At 57.9% G+C, this 27,643-nt stretch overlaps 1 protein-coding gene and 1 long non-coding RNA gene across 3 annotated transcripts; both read right to left on the reverse strand.

Moving 5' to 3' along the window:
• Positions 1-1,553: 1,553 nt before the first annotated feature.
• On the reverse strand, positions 1,554-14,785 carry LOC116235857 (nuclear receptor ROR-beta-like). 2 transcript variants are annotated; one of them, XM_090126013.1, is made up of 10 exons: positions 14,666-14,785; positions 9,140-9,225; positions 8,921-9,062; positions 7,819-8,232; positions 7,227-7,348; positions 6,277-6,409; positions 5,134-5,241; positions 4,176-4,286; positions 3,767-3,879; positions 1,554-3,230 (listed from the first exon to the last, which is right to left on the reverse strand). In XM_090126013.1, the coding sequence occupies exons 1-10, from the start codon at positions 14,670-14,672 to the stop codon at positions 3,069-3,071; spliced, it is 1,398 nt and encodes a 465-aa protein (XP_089982139.1). In that variant the 5' UTR covers positions 14,673-14,785; the 3' UTR covers positions 1,554-3,068. The 2 variants fall into 2 exon arrangements, with proteins under 2 accessions (XP_089982139.1, XP_031460156.1); XM_031604296.2 differs by lacking the exon at positions 14,666-14,785 and having other exon boundaries at positions 9,140-9,569.
• A 6,898-nt stretch (positions 14,786-21,683) lies between these two features.
• LOC149914727 (uncharacterized) lies at positions 21,684-27,374 on the reverse strand. The gene is made up of 2 exons (XR_016460236.1): positions 26,580-27,374; positions 21,684-24,114 (listed from the first exon to the last, which is right to left on the reverse strand). It is a non-coding gene; the product is annotated as an uncharacterized LOC149914727 (long non-coding RNA).
• Between the last annotated feature and the right edge of the window lie 269 nt (positions 27,375-27,643).

The following is a 27,643-nucleotide window of genomic DNA, read 5'->3' on the forward strand; positions in this document are numbered from 1 at the left end:
TGGTGGCCCCAAAATATCTGGGAAAGCCTGGCCTTCCAGAGAGGCCTCAAAATAAGTCCAAAAAAGCAGTATTTCTGTTAAAATAAGAAATACAAATTGGGAGGCTGCTGTTTTGGAGGCAGCCGTGGACCCCACATGTCCCCACAGCAGTGTCGTGGGGCTGCCAGAACCCAATGGGGAGCTCAGCCCCACACGCACCTGAGGGTCAGGTTCCATGGGTCCAGTGCCGTGGAGTGAGGTTCTATGGGTCAGACACTGGGGTCAGGTTCTACGGGTCGGGTGCTGTGGTTCAGATCCTATGGGTCTGGTACTATGGGTCAGATTCTATAGGGTGAGGTTCTGTGGGTCAGGTCCTGTGGGGTCAGGAGCTGTGGGATCAGGTTTTATGAGTCAGGTTCTATGGGTCAGGTCCTATGGGATCAGGAGCTGTGGGGTCAGGTGTTGTGGTGTTAGGTCCTGTAAGTCAGGTCCTATGAGTCCTGTGCTGTGGGTCAGGCGCTGTGGGTCAGGTTCTATGGGTAAGATGCTGAGGGGGGTCCGATCCTGTGGGTCAGGTGCTATGAGATCAGTTTCTATGGGTCAAGTTCTACGGGTCAGATGCTGTAGGTCAGGTTGTATGGAGTCAGGTTCTATGGGTCCAGCACTGCGGTTCAGGTTCTATGGGTCAGATGCTGGGGGTGAGGTTGTGGGTCAGGTTCTACGGGTCAGGCACAGGGAACACAAGCAGGAAGGGAATATTTGAGCCCCACACCAGCAGAGGTCCCTCTGCCCCACTGAACAGGCACAAATGGGAAGACTGGGCTACCAGTCTGGGTTGGTGCTGGAAGTTATGGGGTGGACGCAGCAATGGAAACCCGCTCAGCACCATTGGGGTCACACTCACTGCTCCCCACATTGTTCCCATGCAGCCCCACACGTTCCCCTCCGCACAGCGCTCTCCATCCATCTCATCTTTATTTAACATTATGAAAAAAGCCCGACAAAGTCCTTAAATAAACACTTCTCCGCTCCTACGGCTGCGTGGGCCCAAAGAGGTTTTATTCATCATTTTCTTTTCTTTAAAAAAATAGAAATTCCCATCGGACAGAAAATCCCACGCACGTCCCCTAAACTGCAGTGGGTTCCCATCGGGGCCACCAGCACCCATGGGTGCAGAGCCGGGATACGGAACGCGGGATCTCCCATTCCTTCCATTCATTCATAGAGCTTAAAATAAGATAAAAGCAATCGGAGCTTCGTCGAGAGCGTTCTCTTTGCACCGACATTCACAGGAATAGATATAATTTATGTTTGATCTGTTTTATACACAGTGTGGGGGGGGACGCGGGCAGATGAACGCATCCACGTGGAACGGAGCGCAGATGGAGAACGCGGCCCCACGGGGCTGGAATGTGGGGTGAGAGACAGGGGTGAGGGCTGCTGGGTTAGGGGGAAGGGGGAAAGGGGTTAGGGATAAGGGTAAAAGGGGTAGGGGGCACGGAAAGGGGGTAGGGGGCACGGAAAGGGGGGTAGGGGTTAAGGGGGTAGGGGTTAAGGGGGTAGGGGTTAAGGGGGGTAGGAAAAGAAGAAGAGGGTTAGGGTTAGGGAGTAGGAAAAGAGGAAGAGGCTTAGGGCATAAGGTAAGGGTAAGGGGGTAAGGGGTAGGGGTAAGAGGGTTAGGGTTAGGGGTAAGGTAAGGGGCTAGGGGTAAGGGGTTGGGTTATGGGTAGGAATTAGGGGCAGGGTGAAGAGTTAGGGGTTAAGGGATAGGAGTAGGGGGTAGGGGTAAGAGGTTTATAGGTTAGGGGTTACAGTTAGGGTTAAGGGATAGGAGTAGGGGGTAGGGGTAAAAGGTTTATAGGTTAGGGGTTACAGTTAGGGTTAAGGTTAGGGGTGGGGGTTAGGGGTCAGGGTTATGGGTTGGGTTTAAGAGTTAGGGTTATGGGTTAGGGTTGGGCTTAAGGGTAGGGGTTAGGGTTAAGAGTTAGGGGTTAGGGTTCTGGGTTCTGGGTCATAGGTTAGGGTTAGAGGTTAGGGGTTACAGTTAGGATTAGGGGTAGGGGTTACAGTTAGGGATAGGGATTAGGGTTAGAGGTAGGGTTAAGGGTTAAGGGGTAGGGTTAAGGTTCCAGCGCTCCATTCCCATCCCTTTTGACACGTACCACCAAGACCCCTGGGTTTGGCTTTGGGATGGCAGCACTACAGGGCCCCAAACCCCTCCTTGTGAAAATCCGCTCCATCCCTTCCAATAAATAACTCAATGAGTCCGTTCCTATAAAGAGAACTGAAAAGTGCAGGTTCCCGTGTTGGGCAGTTGAATTATTGGTATTCAATACTTCCACTCTTCCCATGTGGGCTCCTCTGCTCAGAACCCCAAACCTCTCCCACGAGGGTTCATCCTTCCCCAATTTAAGGTGCTTTCATGGTTTCTTTGCCGATGAAATGAAGACGGCGACGCTGACGTTGACAAATCCCAAAGATGAAAAAGGCAATTCTGACTCTTCCCTTCTTGTCGACCTTCAGGATCCGGGAGGGCAGGAAACACTTGCGGCACATCCCCGGTTGGCACTCAGCACTGGGACACTCAATGGGTTCTACCAACACCGGGGGCAGAATTGGGGCTGACGGACCCACAGATGCTCCCGTGAGTTCGGACACAACGCTACAAACCACGTGGCTGCGTGGGGCGGACGGCGTGAACAGCAAAACCCCACATTTCTCCAAATCCCATCGCCTTCCTGGCAACTCTACCACGATGAGGTTCTCTCCGTGTCCTTCCTTCCCTATGAGTTCTGCTATGAGTTCTGGTTCTGGTTCCGCTCCCCCGGATCCGCGCACCGCGGGACGAGTCGGTGCCGCACACCTCCAGGAGCATCTCCTCTCCCAAGTGGAGATTTCACATTCATTTCACGGGTATGGCAAAGTCCTTTTGCTTTTCCTTCAAAGGTGCTTTACATTCAAGAGCTATTGCAATCCACAACCCCGCTGTCTTGGGTTTGGTTACGCGATTTAAAATGGATGGCCCCAAACCTCAGGGTTCAGTTCGTCTCCGGATTTGGGGCCGGGGAGGGGGCTGGCAGCTCCCAGCCTTAGCTCTCCCGTGGGTCGCTGTACTGCAGCTCCGAGTTGAAGACCTCCTTATAGAGGGGTGGGAAGTTCATGGCCGTCTCCGGGTGCAGGAGACGGAAAAATTCCAGTTTGTCCAAGTGCAGGTTGCAAATGGTCTTCATCAGGGGCAGCTTGGAGACCATCTGCAGGGAAAGGAGGAGCAGTGAGTGCACGTTCCCAATCACTGATCATAGAGTCATTGAATGATTGGGTTGGGAGGGATCCTAGAGATCACAGAATCACAGAATCGTTGGGTTGGAAGAGTCCTCAGAGATGGTAGAACCACAGAACCATAGAATGGGTTGGGAGGAGTCTTATAGATCATACAGCTGTAGGATGGTTGGGTTGGAAGGGACCCTAAAGGTGACAGAACCATGGGATGGAAGGGAAATTGGGTTGGAAGGGACCTTAAAGGACATGGAGCCATAGGGTGGTTGGGTTGGAGGGAACCCATAAGATCATAGAACCAAAAAATCACAGCATGGTTGGGCTGGAAGGGGCCTTAAAGACCCCATGTCCCATCCCTGCTGCGGGGTGTCTGCCCCCCACCAGCCCAGACTGCCCAGGGTCCATCCAGAGATGGGGCACCCACAGCTTTCTGGGCACCCTACGTGCTGCCCATCCCCATCGCTTGGTTCTTTGGGTTTTCTCCCAGCTGGGCTCCCCGCAGCACTGCTACCTTTGAGAGCTTGTCCTCGGCGGAGTGTTTCTTCTGGATCTCGTGCTGTAGGGCCACGTAGATCTTGTCCTGGAGCTTCTGCACCTTCTTGGACTCGGTCAACCACGGGCGGTCTGCGGGGATGGCAGGTCAGTGCCATGGGTACAGCCCCACCCCACACACTACAGGTGCTCAATGCTCTTCCCACCACCCTTCCAGCTCCTTGGGGTGGCTCTGGGGACATGGGGCAACCCCACACCACCCTCAATCCTACCATTAGGACAAAGCTCTTCCACCCACCGACATTCAGCAGACGTGTTTGTTATACATGTTTCCCCCAACCGCCTTTCCCCAAAATAACAAATCATTTGGGATTTAAGGGTCTGCGCCCCTAAGCTTTAGCCCCAGACCCCCCTGTGCCCCCACACACCTGGGGAGAGCAGCACGGCGGCAGTGAACAGGGCGAGCTCCTCATCTGACAGCTGCAGGCGGCACAAGGTCCTCCCCAGCTCGAAGACGGCGCTGATGAGGTCATCGCAGCCTATGGTGGGACAGGGGGACATCACGGCTCCATGGGGCCCCCAACCCACATCCCACCCCAATGGCTCCAAAAGCTTTTGGAGATGGGTAAAGGAGTTCCCTGTGTGGAGCATCTTTGGGCTTGGCGTTGGGGTTGGGGTGGAAGATGGGTCCTGATCACAGTGGGGTCAACCAGATCCCAATAGAAGGTTGGGGTAGGGATGGAATATGTGTCCCAACCATGATGAGGTCAACCAGATCCCAATAGAAGGTTGGGGTAGGGATGGAGTATGTGTCCCAACCATGATGAGGTCAACTTGATCCCAAGAAATGGTTGGGGTTGGGGTGGAACATGGGTGCTGATCACAATGGGGTCAACCAGATCCCAATAGAAAGCTGGAGTAGGGATGGAATATGTGTCCCAACCACAATTGGGCTAACCTGATCCCAACAGAAGGTTGGGATTGGGGTGGAACATGGGTCCCAACAACGATGAGGTCAACTTGATCCCAAGAAATGGTTGGGGTTGGGATGAACGTGGGTCCAGACCACAGTGGGGCCAACCAGATCCCAGCAGACAGTTGGGGTTGGGTGGAGCATGCATCCCGACCACAATTGGCCCAACCTGCTCCTAACAAATGGTTGGGGTTGGGATGGAACATGGGTCCTGACCACAATGGGGTCAACCCGATCCCAACAGAAGGTTGGCGTTAGGGTTGGACCGGATGATCCCAGAGTTTTTTTCCAGCCATGGGGATGGATCCTTAGGGATCCCAGCCATAGGGATGCCGCGTTTCACATGGGGCCATGCCCCATCTGGGCATCAAAAGGAGGAGGGTGCCCCAAAGAGGCCCCGAAGCGGATCTCACCGAGCGCCTTGAACATCTGCACGCCACCAAACTTCCCCTCGAAGAGCACAGTGTTGTTCAGGGGGTTGAAGGCGCGGATCATGCGGAGCAGGAGAACCTCGAGGCAACCTGGCACAGGCAGAGGGACAGCAGGCGAGGGAGGGGAGGGCAGGGGGTTCCATCATCCCACAACCAAATGGAAGAGAGAGAAAAGCCCCCAGTGCGAGTTTGGGGTCCAGATTGTTCATTCCCGAGAGCACAGTGGTTAGATAGATCCAATATGGGTTTGGGGTTTATTCCAACAGGTCCCATTTGGGTTTGGGTTTGGGGTTTATTCCAATAGGTCCCCATTTGGGTTTGGGTTTAGAATTTATTCTAATAGGTCCCATTTGGGTTTGGGATTTATTCCAATAGGTCCCATTTGGGTTTGGGTTTGGGGTTTATTCCAACAGATCGCTTTTGAGTTTGGGGTTTATTCCAACAGATCCCTTTTGGGTTTGGGGTTTATTCCAACAGGTCCCATTTTAATTTGGGTTTGGAATTTATTCCAATAGATCCCATTTGGGTTTGGGTCTGAATTTTGGGTTTATTTCAATAGGTCCCATTTGGGCTTGGGTTTTGGATTTATTCTGATAGATCCCATTTGGGTTTGAGGTTTATTCCAATAGATCCCATTTGAGTTTTGGGTTTGGGTTTATTCAAATTGATTCCATTTGGATTTGGGTTTGGGTTAATTCCAATAGATCCCATTTGGATCTGGGGTTTATTCTGATAAATCCCATTTGGGTTTGGGCTTCATTCCAACACATCCCACTTGGGTTTGGGGTTTATTCTGATAGATCCCATTTGGGTTTGGGGTTCATTCCAACAGATCCCATTTGGGTTTGGGATTTCTTCCAACAGATCCTTTTTAGGATTGGGTCTGAATTTTGGGTGAATTCCAACAGATCCCATTTGGGTTTGGTCTTTGGGTTTATTCCCATAGATCCCATTTGAGTTTGAGGTTTATTCCAATAGATCCCATTGGAATTTGGGTTTGGGTTTTATTCCAGTAGATCCCGTTTGGATTTGCATTTGTTTGTTGTTGTTTGGCTTTCAGATGTGACCCCAATATTTCACCGAAGGGAAATCTCTGCTTGGGGTGGCACTGGGGGCAGCCCTTACCGGCTTTGAGGAGGATGATCTGGTCGTTCTGGCAGAGCTCCATGAAGCCATCGATGCGCTTGGCGAACTCCACCACGTATTGGATGGCATTGGAGATGTGCAGAGAGCACTGCTGCCACATGGCCTCACAGCTCTGCAGGGTCAGCAGGGACAGCCCTTAGGGCTCACTGGCACCCAAGGCAGCCCCACCTCCCACCTCCCACCTCCCCCCATTGGTGCCCCCAACCCATCATCCACCCCTATGGCTCCAAGAGGCTTTGGAGATGGGCAAAGGGGGCCCTGCGTGGAGCACCGCTGGGTTTGGGTTGGGATGGAACATGGGTCCTAATCATAATGGGGTCAACCAGATCCCAACAGAAGCTTGGGGTTAGGATGGAACATGGGTTCTGACCACAGTGGGATCAATCTGATCGCAACAGAAGGTCGGGGTTGGGATGGAACATGGGTTCTGACCACAGTGGGATCAGTCTGATCCCAACAGAAGGTCAGGGTTGGGATGGAACATGGGTTCTGACCACAATGGGATCAGTTTGATCCCAACAGAAGGTCGGGGTTGGGATGGAACATGGGTTCTGACCACAATGGGATCAGTCTGATCCCAACAGAAGGTGGGGGTTGGGATGGAACATGGGTTCTGACCACAGTGGGATCAGTCTGATCCCAAAGAAGATCGGGGTTGGGATGGAACATGGGTTCTGACCACAGTGGGGTAAACCAGATCCCAAGAGGAGCAGAAATGTGCTGTTATTAAGGACAGTATCCAAAAGAGTGGTGATGCTGTGGAACTGGAGGAGGCAGTGATGGGGTCACCGTCCCTGGAGGTGCCCTGAACTGTGGAGATGTGGCACTGAGGGGATGGCCAGTGGGCATGGTGGGATGCGTTGGGGTTGGGTTTGGTTGGAAACCCATTTCCAACCGGAATGATGCCATGATCCTATGATGGATCTCACCTTGCTCTGCAGGGCACGGACCTCCTCTGGGGAATAGAGGCTCCAGGCCAGGTGCTTCAGCTCCTCTGCTGTGTACTGGCAGGTCTCCAGATGCGACTTGACCACGTTTTGGGCGATCCGGTCTGCAAAGCGGTGGGGATAGAATGTGGGGGAATGGTTTAAAGTGGAAAAGGGGAAATTTAGGTCAGATGAGAAGGGGAAATTCTGTGCTCTATAGAGGTGATGCCCTGGCACTGCTTGGAGCTGTGGGTGCCCCATCCCTGGGGGTCTCCACGGGGCCCTGGGCAACCTGAGCTGCTGGGGGGCACTCAGCCCACGGCAGGGCTGGGGTTGGGTGGCCTTGGGATCCCTTCCAACCCAACCATCTTACAGTACTATGATCTTTAGGGTTTCTTCCTACCGACTCATTCCATGCTTCTATGATCTTTACAGTCCTTTCCATCCCAACCATTCTATCATTTTAGAATCTTTACGACCCCTCCCATCCCAACCATCCTATGGATCCATTCTATGATCCTTGCAGACCCCTCCAACCCAATCATTCCACAGTTCTATGACCTTTAAGGACTCTTCCAATCAACTCATCCCTCACCAATCTCAAGGACGGAGATGTCCCCAGCCAGCTGGCTGCCCTCCAGCGCACCATGAGCAAACAGGGCTGGCTCCAGCATCAGCTCATAGATGGATTCCTGTTTGATGAGCGTGGCATCGGCCACATCCAGGCTGGACTGATCGGGTGAGGGCTGCGCCGAAGCCAGCAGGTCGAGGTTGTAGTAGGTGCTGCTGCCATCAGGAGTGAGGGGGAAGTCGAAGAGGAGCCCATCAGACAGCGTGGAGATGTCATCCAGGTCTGAGAGGCCGCTGCTGACGCTGGTGGTGTAGATGCGGCTCAGGGGTTCGGGCTCATCCTTGGGGCCACCGCTCTGCTCCTGTCTCTGCTGGTGTTTCTGTACCTCGGCGTAGAGGCTGTCCCGCTGCTTCTTGGACATGCGGCCAAACTTCACCGCTGCAGGGGGTGGAAAACACAACAGTGTCATGGAGTCAGCACAGCGGGGTTGACCAACCCTCTGTTGGCCCATTCATGTGGGTTTCTAATGGGATTCTGTGCCCTCTATTGGCCCACTGATGGGGATCCGTGCCATCTGTTGGCCATTGATGGGTTCTGTAAACTCTTTTGGCCATTGATGGGTTCTGTGCCCTCTGTTGGCCATTGATGGGTTCTGTGCCTTCTGTTGGCCATTGATGGGTTCTGTGCCTTCTGCTGGCTATTGATGGGGTACTCTGCCCTCTGTTGGCCCATTGATGGGGATCTGTGCCTTCCGTTGGCCCACTGATGGGGTTCTTTGCCCTCTATTGGGCCACTGATGGTTTCAGTGAACTCTGTTGGCCATTGATGGGTTCTGTGCCCTCTGTCGGCCCCTGATGGGGTTCTGTGAACTCTTTTTGTCACTGATGGGGTTCTGTGCCCTCTATTGGCCATCAATATGAGTCTGTGGTGGGGTTCTCTGCCCTCTATCAGCCCATGCACCATTGGAGCACATCCTTCCTCAACCCAACCCAACCCAACCCAACCCAACCCAACCAGAATCCATTGAAACTTTCCCCATTAAAAAAACAAAACAAAAAACAAAAAACACCCCAAACCCACATATTTCTCCCCATTTCAAGGTGCCCCACGCTCTGGGGCAGCTCACCATCACGGGACATGCCCAGTGCCAAGCATTTCTGCAGCCGGCAGTGCTGGCAGCGGTTGCGGTTGGTGCGGTCGATCAGGCAGTTCCTCTGCCGTGAGCAGGAATAGCTGGCATTGTTCTGCTGGCTCCGCCGGAAAAAACCCTACAAAAGGTGGCAATGGGGTTGGGAAGGTGCCCTGTGGGATGGCAGCACCCACCCGCACTGTGCACTGCGCTCACCTTGCAGCCTTCGCAGGTGATAACGCCGTAGTGGATCCCCGAGGACTTGTCCCCGCAGATCTTGCAGGGGATCACCTCGATTTGGGCTGTGGCAAAGGGGAAAAATGCAGTGTGAGGGAAACGAGGAGACCACCCGTCCGCGGCCGGTGGATGGGGAAACTGAGGCACGGCCGCCCATCCCCAGCGGCAGATGGGGAAACTGAGGCACAGCCGTGCTGCCCGACATTTGCACTGCCCACAGCTCACCCCTTGCTGCATCATCTGTGGGAACGCTATGCCAGGACCCCAAAAAGGCCGCTGTGGGGCACGGGAGTCAAGCAGAAAACCCTTTTTAGGCTTTTTTAGCACAGCGCATCCACACACCAGCCTTCCCCAAATGCGGTTTTGGGATGGTGCCCCTCATTTCTCGCTTCTCCATGGGGCTGGGAGAACTGCAGACCCTGTGCACAGGGTGAGCCCCCATCCCTGCCCCCACCCCACTGCCGGTGCCCCCCACCCACACCCCCCAGCCCCAATATAGCAATGCTCAGCTCAAGGTCCCCACAGCAAATCCGCTTCCCTCCCGCTTCTGCTTCGCTGGCACTGAGCTGCTAATAGGCTTCGTCCTCGTGTTCCAGCTGCCCCAGATCCGGCCCAGTGCTGTCCCCCCCACCCCCCCATAGCACTGGTACGTGCCTCCCAGCATCGCTGCACTGCTAATCCCCCCCTTTTCCCCCCCAGGGGTTTCTGTGCAGCCGCCGCCGCGCCAAAATAAACCCTGCGGCCAGATTATGGGCACTGAAAATCCCCACGGTCTGTGCAAATCCCCGGTGTGGGTAAGTCCCTGCTGCCTCCCTCTGTCCTCCCAGACATCACCCCGGGGTCCTCTGCATGGTTTGGGATGGGGTTCTGTGCCCTCTGTTGTCCCATCGCAAATGCAGCTCAGTGGGCACAGAAGCTCATCCTGAACCCCCATCAAAGGGCCAAAAAACAGCAGCTGTGGGATCAAGATGGGGTGCTGTGCCCTCCGTTGGCCCACTGATGGGGTTCTGAGCCCTTTATCAGCCCACTGTTGGGGTTCTCTGCCCCCTGTTGACCCACCGTTGGGGTGCTGAGCCCCTCATTGGCCCGCTGATGGGGTGCTGTGCAATCCATTGGCTCACTGACGGGGGTTCAGGATGGGTTTCTGTGCCCCCTATTGGCCCATCACAAACCCAACTGAGTGGATACTGAACCCCATTCCGAACCCCCAGCAATGGGCCAAGAAGCAGTGGTTGGGGGATTAAGATGGGGTGCTGTGCCTCTATTGGCCCATATATGGGTTTCTGAGCCTTCTATTGGCCCATTGTTGGCTTCTGTGCCCCCTATTGGCCCTATATCAGGTTCTGAGCCCTCTATTGACCCACTGATGAGGTTCTGTGCACTCCACTGGCCCACTGATGGAGGTTCAGGATGGGGTTCTGTGCCCTCACTTGGCCCATCACAAACCCAACTCAATGGGCACTGAACTCCATCCTGACCCCCCATCAACAGGCCAAGAAACAGTGGCTGGGGGATCAACTGAGCCCTCTATTGACCCACTGACTGGGTTCTGTGCCCTCTACTGACCCACTGATGGGGCTTTGGGATGGGGCTCTGAGCCCCCTGTTGGCCCTCTGAGTTGGGTTTATGATGGACCAATAGAGGGCACAGAGCCCCATACTGACCCCCATCAATGGGCCAACAAGCGGCGACTGGGGGATTGAGATGGAGCACTGTGCCCTCATCGACCCACCGATGTGGGTCTGGGATGGGGTTCTGTGCCCCCTATCGCCCCACTGATGGGTTTTTGATCCCTCCATTCACCACCCTTCAGTCCCCATTGCAGCCACACAGCATCACCCACTTCAGCTGAGACACCGTGATGGTAACCAGCGCTCAACCACTCCAAGACAACCCCAAATCCCCCCTCCTGCTGTGTGCCCCAAACCCACACAAACCACGGGGACCCCATCCCACCCCAGCGCCCATCGGCGTCACTGGGGGGACGGAGGCGGTGCCACCCCCAGCAGGAAGCGGGGTTCGTTATGCAAGGTTAATTGCAGCCGCCGGGTGATGCATCCTCCGCCCGCAGCCGATACCCAGCCTGGTGATTGCAGCACTGGGGAAGCTCATCCAATCCCTACCAAATCCTGACCCCGAGAGCTGAGAAATGCCCTCTCCACACAACCCAGCACTTTTTTTTGGGGGGGTCTGTAGGGGCTGAGATGCTCTGAAGCTCAGCAGCACCTCCTGACCCCGCATCCCCCAACCCGCCCTACAGGAGAAACCAAAGCGATCAATCGGGAGCCACTCCGGGCTTTAATTGGGAGTGCTGATAATTACAGCGCCGGCACCTGACCCGTAGTGAGACGTCAGCCCCAAATAACTGATGTGGGGGTGCAGCCGTAACTGCGGCGTGGTGGCAATTAAGTGTCAGAACAGCTTTTAATTGCTGCTCTGTTTGTAACCCTGTCTGAATCACCGCTGCCCGCCTCCCTTGTGCCTCAGTTTCCCTATTGGGGCAGTGCCAGTCCCAGCACAGCGTGAGCACCGGGCCGGGATGGAAAAGACTTTTTTTAGTGGGGGAAAAAACAAACTCTTCACCTGCCTAGGAAGCAAAACTGAGCTAAATAAGAGGAAAAAAAGAAGAATGAAGAAGGGGAAAAAAAAAAAAAAAAAAAAAAGGGTTAAAACGGCCGATCCCCGTCCCGCAATTAAATTGTCCCGGCGCGGTGTTTGCTCTCCTCCCACTGCAAACATTCGTTGCCCAATTCCGGGCCCGCTGCCACTGCTGTCCATTATGTAAGGGCACCGTCCGGCCGTCGGGCTCGGCTGCATGGTGGCAATCGGCCCCACGTCCGTCCGTCCGTCCGTCCGCCGAGCCCACGCCGTCCTCCTGTCCCACTGACACACTTTCTGTTCTGCACGCTTGTGTAACGCCGCGGCCGCTGCCCCCTTGTGGGATGGGCTCTGCTGTGTCCCCACGGTGCTGTCACCCCTCCCTACGAGGACTTTGGGGACCCTGGTGTGTGGCCATAGTGGGTCTGTGCGCCCTGCCACGGCACGGGGACCCCATCCCCCCTCATGGAGACCCCCACCCTTTGTCTTGATTTCCCTACTGTGGGCTCAGAGGGGCACGTAGGGATGTGGGGACCCCCGGAGCAACGCACCCCCCCACCCCCATTGCGTCCCCAGCGCTGCCCCCGGGCCAGGAGAGCCGAGCTCCCTCACTAATTACCCGCGATTGCATTTAGGGATGGCAGCCTCGGGAAAAATAAATAAAAGGGATTTTTTGCCGGCACAAACAGAGCACAAGGCTGCATCTCAGGGGTCTCCCCCCCCAAAAAAAAAAACCAAAAACCCTATAAATGCGTGCTGTGGGTAACCCAGCATGGGACAGGGAGCTGTGCAAAGTGCAGGGTCACCAGCACGGACAGATCCACTCCATTGGGGTGTTACATAAGGCAGGGCTGGGGGTGATGCTGGGGGGTCCTGAGGGATGCTATGAGGTTTCCTGGGAGGTGCTGGGGTCCCGCATGGGGCCGGGTTGTGTTTTGGGGTGTGCACAGTGCTGTGGTGGCAGTCGGTTTGGTGCTGAGTGCCCGGCCCTGCAGTGCAGCACTTTGCACTTTGGAGCTGTGGGCAGCAGCACATGAGGGCACAGGGTGGGGATAATGGGGCTGGGGTGAAAGTAACGGGGCTGGGGAGGGGGGCAGTGGAGGTGGGGAATGGGGGAATGGGGCTGGGGAGGGCAGAAGGGGGTAATGGGGCTGGGGTGGAAGTAATGGCGCTGGGGAGAGGGGTAATGGCGCTGGGAAGAAAGGGGGTAACGGGGCTGGGGAAGGTCCTCCTGCAGCCCCACAGCCAACTGGGGGGGGGGATTTAACACCATAGGGGTTAAATAAAGGCACTCTCAATACACAGGGTGAGATTTCCATCCCAGCAGCTCTCAGAACAGCGATGCTGTGGGGTCACCCCGCTGCCTCAAGGACCCCTTCCTGCTGTGCCAGGCTTCCCCCAGCCTACTGAAGGGGCCCAGGGGCCCCCATCCCCTCCAGCTCTTCTTTTTGCTGCACTGTTTCAACGGGGTCCTGGGGATAAAACCTTTGGGACGACGCGTGCTGTGGTTCTGCACGGCCCCATTGCACAAATTAAGTCTGCAGTGCTCCTAACCCAAAGGATCCCACTGCCCAGCCACCATCCCCATCCAGACAGCATCACCCCAACCCCATCACACCCCACTGGTTCGCCTATACTTTATTTTTGGGTGACAGCAGTACTGTCACGCCGACCCCATCACACCAGACCCCATTGGGTACCGCTGCCTTTTTACCCACACCGTGTTTTCAGGTGACATCGGGCACTGCCACCCCACCACATCAGACCCCATTGGGTGCCACCACCCTTCACCCGCACTGCATTTTCAGCTGACGATGGGTTCTGTCACCCCGACCCCATGGCACCGGGCCCCATCGGGTGCCACCGTCCTTTGCCCATACGGGCACGCACTGCCGGGCGGGCAGGGAGGCTCCTCCTCCGCCCTCACTGATTTCCCAATGACAGATCTGGGTCACTGGGACAACTCGGAGAGGCGGCCGAGCCCCGCACGCTCCCAGCCACGCCGTTTGCAAAAACAAGGGCTGAAAACCCTATAGGATTATACAAGGGGAAGGATCCGGCGAGGGAAGAGCGGAGGAGCTGGCAGGAATGGGGCAGAACGGAGATTTCGGGGGGAGAAAACAGAGATTGAGTCCATCGGGTACGAATCCGAGGGGATCCCGATGAGGAAAAAACTCCCAGAGGAGGGAATGGGGCGAGCGGGGCAGCGCCGGGGGGTTTGGAGTTTAATGAGGGCTTTTAATTGGGGGGGTGGGGTGAGGGGCGAAAGGAATAAAACGCAATGAAAGAAAGGAAAAAGTTCAACCCCGCTGCTAATGACCCCCGCGCCGGCGCTGCGGTTAATGAGGTGGGAGCGCTAATGAAGGTGAGGTCGCGGAGGATCGCCCCGTCCCGTTACGCAGAAGGGAAAGGAGCGCAGGAACGGGGCCGTTCACAGGAGCGGTTCCGTGGGGACAAATCGCTGCGCGAGGAAACCGAGGAGACCCCCAATCCCGGCCCCATATCACCGCCTTACGGCCGCCCCGCTGCCACCGCCGACCCCCGGTTGTCCCCGTGGCCGCCCGGCAGCGGAGCGGCATATTGCCGGCAGATTAACGGGCTTTGCTGCGGGGAGAGCTTAAGAGCAGCTCTGTGCCGCCGTCGGGCAAAACAAGCACGAACCGAACTGCGGAGCGGTGCCCGTCCCCACATCCATCCCCACATCCATCCCCACATCCATCCCCACATCCATCCCCACATCCATCCCCACATCCATCCCCACATCCATCCCCACATCCATCCCCACATCCATCCCCACATCCATCCCCGCACCCCATTCGCTCCCCGACGCTCCAACACCGCCTTCCCCCGACGTGTTCCTCCCTGGGACCCCCGGTTCTCCCCTTTGCCCCACCTCCCCGTTCTCACCTCGCATCGTTCCGGCGGCGCTCAGTGCGGTGCCGGGCGGCTCATGGGGCACCGGGCGGCACCGGGCGGCTCCGCACCTCCACCCGCCCCTCCGCACCGCTGACCCACTTCTGCCCGAACATGCGGCCGTTCACATGACGAACCCGCGCGGCTCCGCCCCGACAAATCGGTTTCGCTCCAAGCTCCGCCCGTCGCCCTTCCTCCTCCTCCTCCTCCTCCTCCTCCTCCTCCTCCTCCTCCTCCTCCTCCTCCTCCTCCTCTCCCTCCCGCCGTGCGCTGCTCGGGGCTGCGCGTCGGGCGCTGCATGTTGGGCACTGCATGTTTGGAGCTGCACATCGGGTGCTGCACATCGGGGGCCGCACATGAAGCACTGCGCATTGGGCGCTGCACACTGTGCAATGCGCGCTGGGGGCCGCACATTGGGCAGTGCACATGGAGCACTGCACGCTGAGCGCTGCAAATTGGGAGCTGCGCACTGGGCAGTGCACATGGAGCACCGCACGTTGGGCATTGCACACTGTGCAGTGCACACTGAGCTCTGCAAATTGGGAGCTGCACACCAAGCTCTGCAAATTGGGAGCTGCAGACCGAGCGCTGCAAATTGGGAGCTGCACATTGGACACTGCAGATGGGGAGCTGCACACTGAGCACTGCACTCCAGGCTCTGAGCTCTGCTGCCCATAGGAGGGCCGTCCCATCACGACTCGCCCAGGCACGGGGACAGGAGCGTGTCCTGCTGAGTCACAGCACCTTCACCCAATTCCCTGCACGGCCCCATTCAGCACAGGGTTGCATCTCCAAGCTGTGGCCCCACAGTGGGAGCTGGCAGAGCCTCAGCCCCAAAAGGGGGTGGCTGAACCACAGCCTCACATGGGGACAGCAATGGGCACAGGAATGGGAGAACCCTGATCCCAAATGGGGACAATGATAGGGACGGAAATGGGGGGAACCCTGGCCCCAAATGGGGACAATGATGGGCACAGGAATGGGAGAACCCTGAATCCAAATGGGAACATTGATGGGGACACAGGGATGGTGGTACCCTGAACCCAAATACGGACAGTGATGGGAACAGGGCTGGGCCTCCCCACAGTTGCCTCAGTTTCCCCCTGTTGCAGTGTCCAGCTCTCCCCCAGGCTGAGCACACAGCACAGGGACGAAGCTGCCCACCCCATAGCATCCCATGCCCCCACCCCACACCCTCTCCCTTTGCATAAGGTGCTGTGAGGCGCTGACTCACACAGGGAACGTGCCCAGCACTATCAGGATGTGGCCCACTCCAAAACTGAGCCGTGGGGAGATGAAAGGGCACAGCAGTGCCCACGGGATCAGCACTGCAGCAGGGCTGGGTCAGCTCGGTGTGGGTCTTTGTGTGGGGCTGAGCCCCAGGGCCGTGGTGAGGGCTGTGGGCGCAGGGGGGGATGTCAGCTCTACTCTCATGGGTGCGGCACAAGGAGAGCAAACAGGGATTAGGGATTTGGGTGGTGTCATCCCGAATTCCTGCATGCCAGGGGGGGTTTGGGGCAGGGCCCAAAGGAGGAGACACCGCTTTGGGTGCTGCTGCCATCACACCTGTGTGCATCTGCTGCTCCATGGGGGGGTCCAGCACTGCCATCCCCAGGGCATGGGGGGGGGAAAAGAGGTGCTGGGGAGATTCAGTGCCCTTCAGTGCTGGGGCAAAGGGAGGGGACAGCTGCTCCCATTGGGAACAAAGTCACCCAGTGAGCCCAGGTGGGTTTGGCCAAGGCCAGGATTTGGTCATCGGGTGGTTTAAAGTCTGCCAAATCCAGAGGGCATCACAGGGTCCTGGGGTGAAATGGGTAACAGGGGTCCCACCCTGCACCAGGGGAGCAGCATCCCTCTGCCTGGCCGGGATGGACACGGCACGACCAGGGGGGACACGGCACATCAGATGGGACACGGTACACCCAGGTAGGACACGGCACAGCCTCTGCCCCCAGCAGTGCCCACTCCAACTCGGATCCCCAGGGCTGAAGGTGCTGCGTGGCTGCAGCATTGCTCACTGCAGGCGTGGTGTGCACTTGTGCAACCCCGTAGTTTTGGGTTGCGCCGGGCACCGGGGCAGATTTTCGCTCTCGCTCCACCAACAGCCGTCACACCAGCAGGGCAGCCACGTGCTGCAGGCATTGCTTTGGGTCTCAGTTTCCCCACCTGTGATGGAGCTGACGGTGGTGACCTCGTTAGGGCAGCACCCTAATGAGGGTGATGTTGCGGGGCGGCTCGGTGCCAGCACAGAGGGATGCTCCCTGGGTGCGATGTGAGTGGGGTGTGCTGGAAGCGGAGCACTGGGGCCGCCTGTCACCCCGTGTCCCATCCGTGTGCCCAACCAGGCGGGAGGAGGAAGGAGGGAAGCGGAGCAATGAGAGCAGTGAAGCCACCGCCATCACTGCAATCACGTCAGGCAGCAGCAATGGAGCGGCGCGAGGTGCCACCGCTGTCACCCGGTACAGGGGAGGGACACAGGGATGGGGCGGTGGGGGAGAGCTGGGGGGTGGGAGGTATGGGGATGTGGCACCCCGCAGCTGGGAGGGCAGTGCCATCTCCGTGCTCGTGACCGTGCCCACCTCACCCCTGCACACAGCCGGTCCCCAACGCACTGCCACCATCCCCAGGGCTCGAGCATCTCCGTTTGGGACCGGAGCTCCCCCATCCCTGTCCCCATTGCTTTGGGGTTGGGGCTGTGTTGGGGCCAGCGTGGCCAGCTGTAACCAGACCCCCGGGCAGCCCTGACCTGCTCACGTAACGCCCTCTGCTTATGCAATGCCTCGCAGCACTGCTAGAAGGGACATCCAACACCGCTGCAATTACCCAGCCCTTCATCAGCCGCAACCGGGCTAATTAGATCGAAAACCACTGGTGGGCTGGGGAAGGAGCGGCCAGCCCCCTGTGCACCCTATGGGTGTCCCCGTGCAATTAACACCCACCGAACCCTCATTAGAGGTCCGTGCCACCCCACGGCCGTGCTGTGTCCCCGAGCATCCCCACATTGGAGGCAGCGCTGGTGCCGCCACCCCTCATCCCCATCCCTGCAGCGCAGTGACGCCCGAAGTAGGTCAGTGGGCCGAGGTGCTGCTTTGTTTTCACCCAGCTCTGGCTCCCGGCAGCCCTCACCACTGATGTTATCTCCTCTGTTCCTCCGCTTGCAGCTGCCCCGTGTGACATCTCCCCACGCCTGGGCAGCAATGCTGAGATGTGGGATCAGGCTGCAGAGCCCCGACGCGGCTCATGGCACGAGTGACGCGCAGCCTCGCTGCAGAGCCCCGGTGCAACTCATGACACGAGTGATGCTGAGCCTTACTGCAGAACTGCGGCGCAGCTCAGAGCCCCGACTCAGCTCATTGTGTGAAGGACGCAGAGTCCTGGCACAGCTCATGACAGGAGTGATGCTGAGCCCCAACGCAGAGCCCCAGCACAGCTCGTGACAGTTGGAGGGGTTTGGGAATGGCGTTAAGATGGTTGGAGGGGTTTGGGGCACATTTTTGGGTGTGACACCAGGAAGGGAGCAGCGTCACCCTTGGTTCAGGTAGATGGAGATGGGATGCAGAGTCCTGACCCACCTCGTGACACGAGTGATGCAACGCAGAGCCCCAGCTCAGCTCATCACACAACGGACACCACCTCTGCCCCCACCTCCCCCCCACACACACAGCTTTGGGGTTTGGGCCCCCCCTCCCCACACCGCCCCAATCATCTGCAGTGCTGTAATGAGGAGATAAACGGGAATCATGGAATCAGAGCCCCGATCTCCCGCCCCGATCCCCCCAGGACAGATGAAAGCAGAGCGGGGCGATGCGCGGGGTTTTTTTTTCCCACTTCTTTCTGCTGAATCCCACATTTTTCCTCCCCCCTCCCTCCCACCATCGCTCCCGCTCATGCTGTTAATGAGGTTTTGCTGCAGAAGTCTCCATCTCGGCCTTGAGTTAATCTCCAGATGCCTTCAAAGGGGTTCTGTTCCCATTCTCTTCCTTCCCCCTCCCTCCGTATCCATCGCTTCGAGCTGCTGAGCTGCAGCCCAACCCCTCCATCCCATCCATGCTGTGGTCCCTCCCCATGGGGCCAACCCAGTGAAGGGGACAGAGGTGGGGGAACCCAACCCCAAATGGGGACAGCAATGGGGAAAGGGATGGCAGAACCCAGGTCCCAAATAAGGACAGTGATGGGGACAGCAATGGGGACGCAGGGATGGGGGAACTGTAATCCCAAATGGGGACAGTGATGTGGACAGGGATGGGGACACAGAATGGAGGATCCCCAGTCCCAAATGGGGACAATGATGGGGACAGGGATGGTGGAATCTGGACTCCAAATGGGGATGGTGATAGAGACAGCAATGGGGACCAGGATGGGGAATTCTCATTCCAAATGGGGACAGCAAAGAGGATGGCATAACCCAGGTCTCAAATGGGAACAGTGATGGGGACAAGGATGGGGGAACCCTGGTCCCAAATGGGGACAGCAAAGGGATCCGGCAGGGACAGGGATGGGGAAACAGGGATGGCAGAACCCCAGTCCCAAATGTGGATGGTGATGTGGACAGGGATGGTGGAACCTGAGTCCAAAGTGGGGACAGTGATGGGGAAAGGGATGGAGGAAGTTGGATCCCAAATGGGGATGGTGATGGAGACAGAGATGGTGGAACCCGGGTCCCAAATGGGGAGAGTCATGGGGACAGGGAAGGGGGAACTCTGCTCCCAAATGGGGATAGCAAAGGGGACAGGGATAATGAAATCATGGTCTTGAATGGGAACAGTGATGGGGACACAGGGATGAGGGAACCCTGATCCCAAATGGAGACAACAGTGGGGACAGGGATGGCAGAATTTGGACCTCAAATAGAGACAGAGGTAAGGATAGGGACAATGGGACCTGTGTCCCAAATGGGAACAGCAATGGGGACACAGGGTTGGGGGATCCCTAATCCCAAATGGGGACAGTGATGGGGACAGGGATGGTGGAACTGCAGTCCTAAATGGGTATGGCAATGAGAGCAGGGATGGCGGAACTTGAACCCCGAAAGTGGACAGAGTTGTGGACAGGAAGAGTGGAATTCAGCTCCCAAATGGGAACAGCAATGGGGAAACAGGGTTGGGGAAACCCCAATCCCAAATGGGGACAGTGATGGGGACAGGGATGGTGGAACTGCAGTCCTAAATGGGTATGACAGTGGGGATGGTGATGGGGACAGGGATGATGGAACTTGGACCCCAAATGGAGGCGGTGATGGGGACAGCAGCGGGGCAGCCCCGTGTGGGTGAGCTGCCATTGGGGCTGCTGCTATGTTGGTCCCATGGCAGAGCCGATCGGGGGTTTAGCGCCGTTAATCCCAACAATCCCTTAATTCCTGGGACCAAAATAGGAAAGATCAGTGGGTCAGTGGGAAAAGCTCGCGGCCAAAGTTAATGCGGAGAGAGGGAGAGGGGAGGAGCACGGCAGGAAAGTGTGGGGATCCCCTTTCCAAAATGGGGGAGAGGGGCAGGGATGGGGGAGACGTGGGGGTTCTGCCATGTGGCCATGGAGGGATGTAGGGCTGCCGAGCACCCAGCAGCTCCTATTTTGAGACATTACCCAAACCCAGCCCCGATTTGGGGAGGAAAGGGCCGTTTTTGGCCATTCAACACAAACAGCCCCGTCCTCCCGTCCCACTCACTACAGGTTCGACCGGAGGGGAAAGGTCAGTCATTAGCACACTGCACTGCTGAGCGCCCCTAATTAAGGCTTGGCAGCTCCTTTCCTCCCCCCCCCCACCCCACCCCATAAGCACCTTTTTGGCCGCCGCTCTGGAAAAAGCCACGCGTGTGGATTTAGCCCTTAATAGGGCCGGGGCGCAGGTGAGCCGCCCGCTCCCAGCTCCATCCCACCAGCAAACCGGCCCCACTCTGCATCAGGGGCTGGAAATGGGGCGATCCCTGAGCTCCCCCATCCCACATCCTCATTTTTCATCCCCATCAGGCTGTATTTTGGCCCCACTATCCCTCTGGCAGTGGTTTCCCCTAAATCCATCTCCGTTACCGCAAGCAGCTTATGGTGAGAAACCCTTTTCCTCTGCGTTCCCTTAATGCGATCGCGGCTTAGCGGAGCGCAGGGCTTAGCCCCGAAGTGCAAGTGAGGAGAGGAGCATTAAATAATAGGAAGGAACAAAACAAAGGGCTGAGCCCCGCGTGGGGTTGGGAGGGGGGTCAGTGTGGATGGGGACGGCTGTGGTGACGCTCAGTGGGGATTTGGGTGAGACCCCCCCCAACCCAGGGGTGGGGGCTTTGTGGGTTGGTGGGTCCTGGAGAAGAGCTTGGCATGTGGTTGTGCTCATCAGCCTCCAGATGCCTCCAAAACGGCCAAGGGTTGGGGGTGTGCAGTGATGTACGGGACCCCAAAGGGATCAGTGGGGCAGCACTCCCCATAATGAGGGGATCAGTGGACCCCCTCATTATGGAGCAGCTCACAGAGGGCTTCCACCGGTCCAAAGGCACCGCAGCATCCCATAGGGAAAACCCATCTCCATTTACCTGAACCAAGGGTGATGCTGCTCCCTTCCTGGTGTCACACCCTAAAATGTGCCCCAAACCCCTCCAACCATGTTAACACCATCCCCAAACCCCTCCAATTACGATAATGTGCCCCAAGCACTCTCACATGTGCCCTAAACCCCTCCAACCACACAAACACCAGCCCCAAAGCCCTCCAACCACGATATCACATGCCCTAAACCCCTCCAACCACACAAACACCACCCCCAAAGCCCCTTCCAGCTACACTAACACCAGCCCCAAAGCCCTCCAACCATGCTCCCTTGTTCCCCAAACCCTCCAACCATATTAACACGTGTCCCAAACTCCTCCAGCTACACCAACACATCCCCCAAACCCATGCAGCTTTGCCAGGATGTTGCCCCAAACCCTCCAACCACGCTAACAGGGAGGGACACGGCCCCAGCTATGGGGCAGACCCCATTCCCAGCCCCACACTGAAGGCTTTGGGGTTCTGGCCCCGCTGTCAGCCTGACTCTTCCCTTCAGTCTGGGCTCGCCTTGGACTCTGCTCCCATTGTGGTGCGTTGCTGGGGAGACCAGCAGGTTTATTTACTGTGAGGGCTGTGATAAGGATGGGAACGGGGTGGTGAACGCACGGTGTCCAATGTGCCTGACCCACTTTCTGGCAGCCCAGCGCTGCGGTTGGATTGCAGCGAGCGGAGAGGAGAGGTGTGGGGAGATGGCCCCATAAGTGATGGGGTTTGGGGTTTCCTATGCTGTGAACTTCGTGTTGTCCGGGCTGGGAGGAAGGGAGGAAATACAGCTCTGTGGGGATGGTGTTGTGGGGAAGGGTGGGTGCTGCAGGATGGGTGCTGGGAAAGGTTACGGGGATGGGTGCTGCAAGTTGGATGCTGCAGGAGGATGGGTGCTGCAGATGGGTGCTGCAGATGGGTGCTGCAGAGGGATGGGTGCTGCAGGAGGATGGGTGCTGCAGATGAGTGCTGCAGATGGGTGCTGCAGATGGGTGATGCAGAGGGATGGGTGCTGCAGGAGGACGGGTGCTGCAGATGGGTGCTGCAGAGGGATGGGTGCTGCAGGAGGATGCTGGAAGAGTATGGGTGCTGCACAAGGTTCAGTCATGCAGAGGGGTGCTGCAGAAGGGTGCTGGAGAAGTATGGGTGCTGTGCAAGGATGGGTAATGTAGAAGGATGGGTGCTGCTGGAGGATGGGTGATGCGGAGGGATGGGTGCTGCAGATGGGTGCTGGAGAAGTATGGGTGCTGTGCAAGGATGGGTCACGCAGAGGGGATGGGGTGCTGGAGGAGGATGGGTGCTGCAGAAAGGTAATGCTGCAGAAGGACAGATGATGCAGAAGGATGGGTGCTGCAGAAGGATGGGGAGCAGCACCAACCAAACCTAGAAAGCGAGATGGGGAACAAAAGCCCTCCCCATCCCCACACCACGCAGCCGGGGGGGACAGGAGGAGCGGCAGTCCCCATCACGGCTCGTCCCCCCCGGCGCTGGCACAGTGGCCCAGATCTGCCATTCCGCATGGCTTCCCCAGCCTCTCCCAGCACGCTGGGCTCCCGCTCTGCTCCTCGCCCCCCGCCCGCTAATCCGACACGATTCTTCCATTAGAGCTGAGACGCCAGCAAAGAGCTTTTTGGTGTAGGAATTAACTCCTTCTCCCACCCCGTCCCCCAGCTCTGCCCTTGCGGGTGCGTCTCCACCTTCCTCCTCTTCCTCCTCCTCCTCTTTCTCCCCCAGGGCTGTGGGATGAAGGCACTGGGGGCACACTGAACCCTAAACACGGGGTGGGAACACGGGGGACAGTGGTCCCAAAGGAATGCTCCTAGAGAGCCAAGTGACCCCAAATGGGCAGCAAAGGGGGGATTGGGGTGAGCATCCCATCCGAGGTGCTGAGCAGGGATCAATCAATGGTGGATGTGCCCACAATGTCACCAGTGTCACAGCCCGGAGCTGTCAGCCTCTCACATTTGATGTGACACTGGCTGGGGGGGGATGGTGATGGCAGTGCTGCAGCTGGGGCTGCAGTCTGTGCAGTGGGTGCTCGATCCCCTTCCATCCCTCATGTAACGCTCTGGGGGGGGGGTGACACCATTCTTGGTGGCCTCAGCATCCTCCCAAAAGCAAAGCACAGCAGTGGATGCAGCTCCTGCCCTGCTCTGCGGGCTCAGGCTCTGTCCCCACACAGGGCCTGGGTCTGCTCCACACCCCGGCCAAGGCAGGGTGCCCTCGTTGTCCCCAGCACTGCGAGCTCTGGGGACCTGAGCAGGCTGGGAGCACCTCATGGGTGACACAGGCAGACAAAGGAGATGGGGATCTGAGCTGGGTACCACACTGTGGTCACCTCCTGGCACCAAATGTGAGGGGCATCCTCATGCCTTGTGGAAGTCCTCTTCGCCCTGGGTGGCTCCCATCACCCGCAGGAGGTGACAACTTCCAGCCTTGCCTTGGCCAAGGAGCAGGGACGGCTCTGACCCATGGAGGGGCTGAGGTTGGGGTGTCCCTGGCACAGGAGCTCCCCCGGCATCCCAACACGTGGCCACCCATGAAATATTCAGGGCCGTTTGGTGAGATTTCCGTGTCGGCATCGAAAGTGCCATGAATATTTCAGGCTGCATTAAAGTTTTATGGCCGCCGTGCTTCGGCGCAGCCCCACGGACTGCAGGAAGCCCCAGCACCGGGCTGCTTCAGCTTCAGTGAACCATTTCCCTCTGTTTTACCCCCAAAATGGCAGTGATGCACCACGGGCTCCCTGTACCCCTCCAGCAAGGAGTAATAGAGTCGCAAGAAGCTGCTCACAGCCCCTCAGCTCCTTCTGGAGGGTCTCATCCTCCATACCACGAGTTTTCCAGGTCAGCCCCCACCAGAAGGCACCGCTCCTCCATCCGCCCAGCTCTCCGCTCCTCCCGTGTTTATATAACGATGACATCTCCTGCAGACTGGGGAAGAGAATGGGCCGGGGAAAATAATGAGGATAATTGGAGTCATTTGGGAAGAGGCCGTTCGCGAGGTGCCCCGCGTCTCCCACCTTTTACATGTTGTCTCTAATCGCCCGCAATCTCGGCTGCCCATTGCTGGAGCCCCGTTGCTGTGGCGACCGATGAATAGCCCCCAAAAAGTGCCATCCTTCCATCACAACAACAACAACAAAAATATATCGTTCTGTTCAGGAAATTAAGCAGTTTGCAACCAAAGAGCAGCTTGTGAAAAGGCTCCTGCGTCCTCTCTTTCCTCCCGGGCGCCCCGGGGAGCGCTTTGTGCACAGCGGATGAGGAGAAGGTGGTGGATCACAGAGGGGTTTCTGAGCCACGGAACATATTGAGAGGGTTTGGATGCCTTCTCCCCCCTCTTTTCTTCACCAGATGTGTGTCACTGAGGCGAGGGGCTGGCGTGGCTCTGGGTCAATGTGTTAGCTGGGGGAGATGGGAGCAGCACAGCAGGCAGTGGGGATGCACTGGGCAGGGGGTTGGGGAGGGTCCCGCTCCTCATTTTGGGATGCAGCACCCCTGGTCTGTGGGCACAAGCTGAGTGCATTCTCCTCAGCAATGCACGCTGCTGCACCAGTCCTCTGCAGGCGTTTTGAGCTGTGGTTTGGTCCCTGCTTACATTTAGTGCTCCCCAACACTTCCCTCCAGACGGGATGGGAGCAGAGCTGCGTTCCCCCCTCACGGCCATCCCACAAAGGGCTGGGGAAACTGAGCCCTGTTTTACTGACAGCCTGGGAGAGCCCTGGGGTGCAGCACTTGATGGTGGGAAAGGGGGAGAGAAAAGAGCAAAAGGGCCACAGTGCCACGGCCGCAGCTCCTGGACAGGCAGAACTTTGCCGCTGCCTCCTGAGCTCAGCAGGAGCCAGATGGAAGCACATCTTGCTGCACAGAAAGCGGGCCGTGGAGATTAACTCTGCTGGGAAAACAAGCTCAGCAGGCACTGCCGAGCAGAGGATACACACACACGGGTTTTTGTGTGTGTGTGTGTGTGCAGGGGCCACGCATGTGCAGCTGTAAGCACTTGCGTGCGTGCTTTCTGTATGCACGGTCAAGCTGGAAAGGCTTGGAAATCTGTCCTCATCCTTTAATTGTGCTGCTTTGATAACAGGGATAATTGGCTAGCAATCAATACTGTTTTGCTCCTGGTTCTCCTGCCCCTTCTCTCACAGCTCTCCCCTGCCTGCACGCCTTGCTCCCCCAGGTGGAGTGACATTTATGTGCTGTGTGACAGGCATTAGATAACCCAGAGATTGGCCTTGGAGGGGGCTGACTGCAGCCCCACTGCGAGCAGGGATGGGCTCCAGGTGGGAGGCGAGGATGCTCCAGCAGCAGCAAGACCACAGCAGTGACCACAGCACGTCTGGGGACAGAGGAGAGCGGGACAGGGAGGGCACAGACCCAGGCTGGGTCGGCATACTGGGGAAATGCCTCACGGCTCTGCTCAAGGTGCCCTTACGATCCCTCCGAGGCCCCCAGCTCGCACCCCAGGCTGTAAGAGGGGCGATGGGGGAGAGCAGGAGGGTATGGAGATGGAAGGGGTGAGCGGGAGCCTGGTGCCACCTGGTGGCTACCTCGCTGCGCTCGTGGCCTCCACCAGTCCCCTGTCCCAGCTCCCCCAGTAGCTGGGTGGGCTCAGGCTGCTGCTCTGGGTGTCACCCATCCGTGCCCGTCCCAGCAGGAGGGTGCCTGGTGCTGCTCGCCCCAGCGTCTTTCAGTGGGGATGGAGGCTCCTGCAGGCACCCAGCACGAACTCTTGCTCTGGAAGGGCTGTCCAGGGGTGCTGGATTCACACCTGTGCTGTGATGCAGCGGCCTGAGGACACCAGAACCCTTGCACAGGAGCCAGAGAATGACTTGTTCAGTCCTTCAGCCTGTGTTGTGCCAGCAAATAAATCAAACAGCACCAAGATGCCTTTGTAGGCTGGAAACGGCCCCATAAGGTGCCTCCTCAGAGCCCTGTGAGCATCCCCAGGGCAAAGCTTGGCTTTGGTAAACTGAAGAGATGCAGTAACCCTGAACCAGCACGCCAATTAGGGCTAACCCACAAATGTTTTAATAGTTCCTGGGACAGGGAGAAGGAGGGAAGATGAACATCCCTCTGAGCTTAGCGGTGTCTTCTCAAGGGTTCCTGCTGCTTGCCTGCACCCTTGGCCAGGGATTTATCCAGGTCCACCCACAGGAGGCACCCACAAAGTCAGGAACAGGAGAGCACTGTCAGGAAGGAGCTGCACCCTGGGCACAGCCTCACAGACAGACAAACCTTGCGATATCATGTTGTGACAATACCCAAATGTGGTTCAGAGAAGAGCAGCAGGGATGATCTGCAGGCTGCAGATCTGGAGACTGCCAGAGCTCTGTGTAGCTCATTAAGGAGCAGCGTGACCGCCGTTGTCCGACACAGCAGAGGGAAGAGCTCACCTGCTCCAGTGCTCTTTCTTTTCATGAGGAAGCAGAACAAGACCTGGGAGCTGGTGTTGGACAAAGTCAGAGAGCTTGGTGGCAGCTGGTGCTTGTTGCTCCTTGGCCTGCGCCTCACTGTGTGATGAAGCATGGCTCTGCAGCATGTGCTGCTCTTCAGAGCACCCCAACGTCCTTTTTTGTCCACTGGCCAGCAGCTCCTTGGCCTGTTTGGGAACAAATAAACTTTGTATTAACCCTGCGTCACAGCACAAATGCACAGGGGTTCACGTTGTGACAATACCCAAATGTGGCTCAGAGAAGAGCAGCAGGGATGATCCGCAGGCTGCAGCTGGAGACTGCCAGAGCTCCGTGCAGCTCATTAAGGAGCAGCACGGGCTCTCCCCCTGTCCATAGCTCAGGCACCGTGTTCTGGCCCTATACCTGGACAAGGGCACGGCATCACCAGCCCTTCCCTGCAGGGCTGACCCTCACTCCCCTCCCCTACAGCCAATGCCCCAGCCCCTATAGCAGCGGGAGGAGATCCCTACGGCTGAGGAACCCCAGCTCCTACAGCTTATGGGGCTGGCACACTCAAGCTGTAGGAAATGAGGGTCCCGGCCCCATAGCAGGAGATCCCCGATCCGCTCCCTGGAGCCCCGGCCGTGTCACAGCCCCCATCTCCAGGACGGGGGCGGCTCCGTGCCCGTCCCTATAGAGCCGGCTGCGTCCCCCGCAGCGAGCAGCCCCTACAGCGGGCTGCCTCCGCGCAGCGCTCACCCCGCGCCCAGACCCTCCGCCCGGGGGTCCCCGGCCCTCCCCTCCCGCCCCGTCCCGCCCGGCCGGGCCCTCCCCGGGGGAGGGCGCTCGGGGGCCGCGGTCCCGCCGCCTCGTTCCGCCATGTTTCCCGGCCGCTCGCCCTGCCCGCCGCCCGCCTGAGCCTCCCGGCGGCCGCCCCCGGCCCGGCCCGGCCCGGCCCGGCCTGGCCCGGCGGCCGCCCGCCAGCTCCGGTGAGTGCGGCCTGCTCCGCCCCGACGCGCGGCCTCCGTGTAGGCCTCAAAGCCTCGGCCTCGATTTTTACGGCT

The sequence above is a fragment of the Phasianus colchicus genome, chromosome 28 (assembly GCF_987193195.1).
Source record: "Phasianus colchicus chromosome 28, bPhaCol1.hap1.1, whole genome shotgun sequence".
Lineage (NCBI taxonomy): Eukaryota > Metazoa > Chordata > Aves > Galliformes > Phasianidae > Phasianus > Phasianus colchicus.